The following is a 1,191-nucleotide window of genomic DNA, read 5'->3' as shown; positions in this document are numbered from 1 at the left end:
ACACACACACACACACACACACACACACACGTATTCCCTGTGCCCACATTTCCTCCCTGACTGTCCACACACAGGGATTTCCCGTTTGAAGTGACACCTCTAAAAGATGAACCGCGACGTTTATTTATTGCCGTGGCTTCCTCTGCAAAAATAGGAAGAAACAAGCTGGGCCCCCTTTCGATGAAAGGGATGATCGGTACATTAGCATCAACTGAAAGTCGTTGGCCTACTACCTCGACCTTTGAGAGAGCGAGGGTTTCCAACAGCAGAACGTCGTTTTCTTTAGACATGGTCAGGCGCTATCCAGATCTAAAACTGTCTCAAATTGAAAAAAAGAAGGACGTCATGATCTGGAGAATATTTTAAAGAATATTTGAGCGAAAACCGCATGTCGATCGATGGAGCCATTAAAAAGCATTTTGAATAGCAAAATTCGGTCACCACAAATTGATAATAGAAGGTAGAGGAACAGTCTAAGATAATTAGTTAACACTCAAGTCACATCGTCGAAGCGGTCATTTGGCTGTAGGAAAGTTTTAATAGCACTACGGTTAGGAGATGGAGGTGGTTGTGATACGCCGGTTCCCAATTTGATGTTCAATTCATGACGGAGCTTTCAATAAGTTTACAAGCGTAACTTATACATTGTCATGATATATCTTTGCCTGGGTGGTTGACATAGAGGACGTAGTTAGATCAAACAGCTGTATACATGGTACAGCTTTGCCAAAAGAGGGGCATGGCCAGTACGTTTGGAGTCTTGGAATATATAAGGAATGTCGTACTGCTTTACAGGTCTGGTGGACAAGTGGCCCCAAAAACTGGTAGCCCTCACGTCGAGGACAGGAAAAAAAGCTTTTCTTTTAATACTTCCAAGCTCTCGCCCTCATCTTTTCTGCGGTCACAACTTTCAGATTTTGACGGTGGCCGGAGACATCACGACTCACAAAACCAGAGAGGAAATCGTCACACGCACTTTCGGCAAATTTAAACGGATTGACATTCTGGTGAGAAGATACGTGCTGGCCATAGACTTGTACTCCTAGACTGTGTTCTGTCATAGCCGACACTCTTTACTACGGATTGTATCACGTACACAAGTGTAGATCTATAGGCTAGGGGGGGGGGTAGGACTGGTTTCCATAGTATATGGTCAAAGTAGGTGGGGGAGGGAATGAGAAGCTAGAAACA

At 44.2% G+C, this 1,191-nt stretch overlaps 1 protein-coding gene across 1 annotated transcript in view; it reads left to right on the top strand.

Annotated features, from left to right (window-relative positions):
• Window positions 1–1,191, top strand: part of LOC118477962 (uncharacterized oxidoreductase TM_0325-like) — a 5,900-nt gene that overhangs the window by 1,836 nt on the left and 2,873 nt on the right. Inside the window, exon 3 of the mRNA XM_035970743.1 lies at window positions 915–1,007. Within this exon, the coding sequence (XP_035826636.1) occupies window positions 915–1,007 (93 nt within the window). The remainder of the gene's footprint in view (window positions 1–914; window positions 1,008–1,191) is intronic.

Source organism: Aplysia californica, unplaced genomic scaffold, assembly GCF_000002075.1.
Source record: "Aplysia californica isolate F4 #8 unplaced genomic scaffold, AplCal3.0 scaffold00315, whole genome shotgun sequence".
NCBI classification, from domain to species: domain Eukaryota; kingdom Metazoa; phylum Mollusca; class Gastropoda; order Aplysiida; family Aplysiidae; genus Aplysia; species Aplysia californica.
Note: the sequence above shows the minus strand (reverse complement) of the source record. Positions and strands in the feature narration are given on the sequence as shown.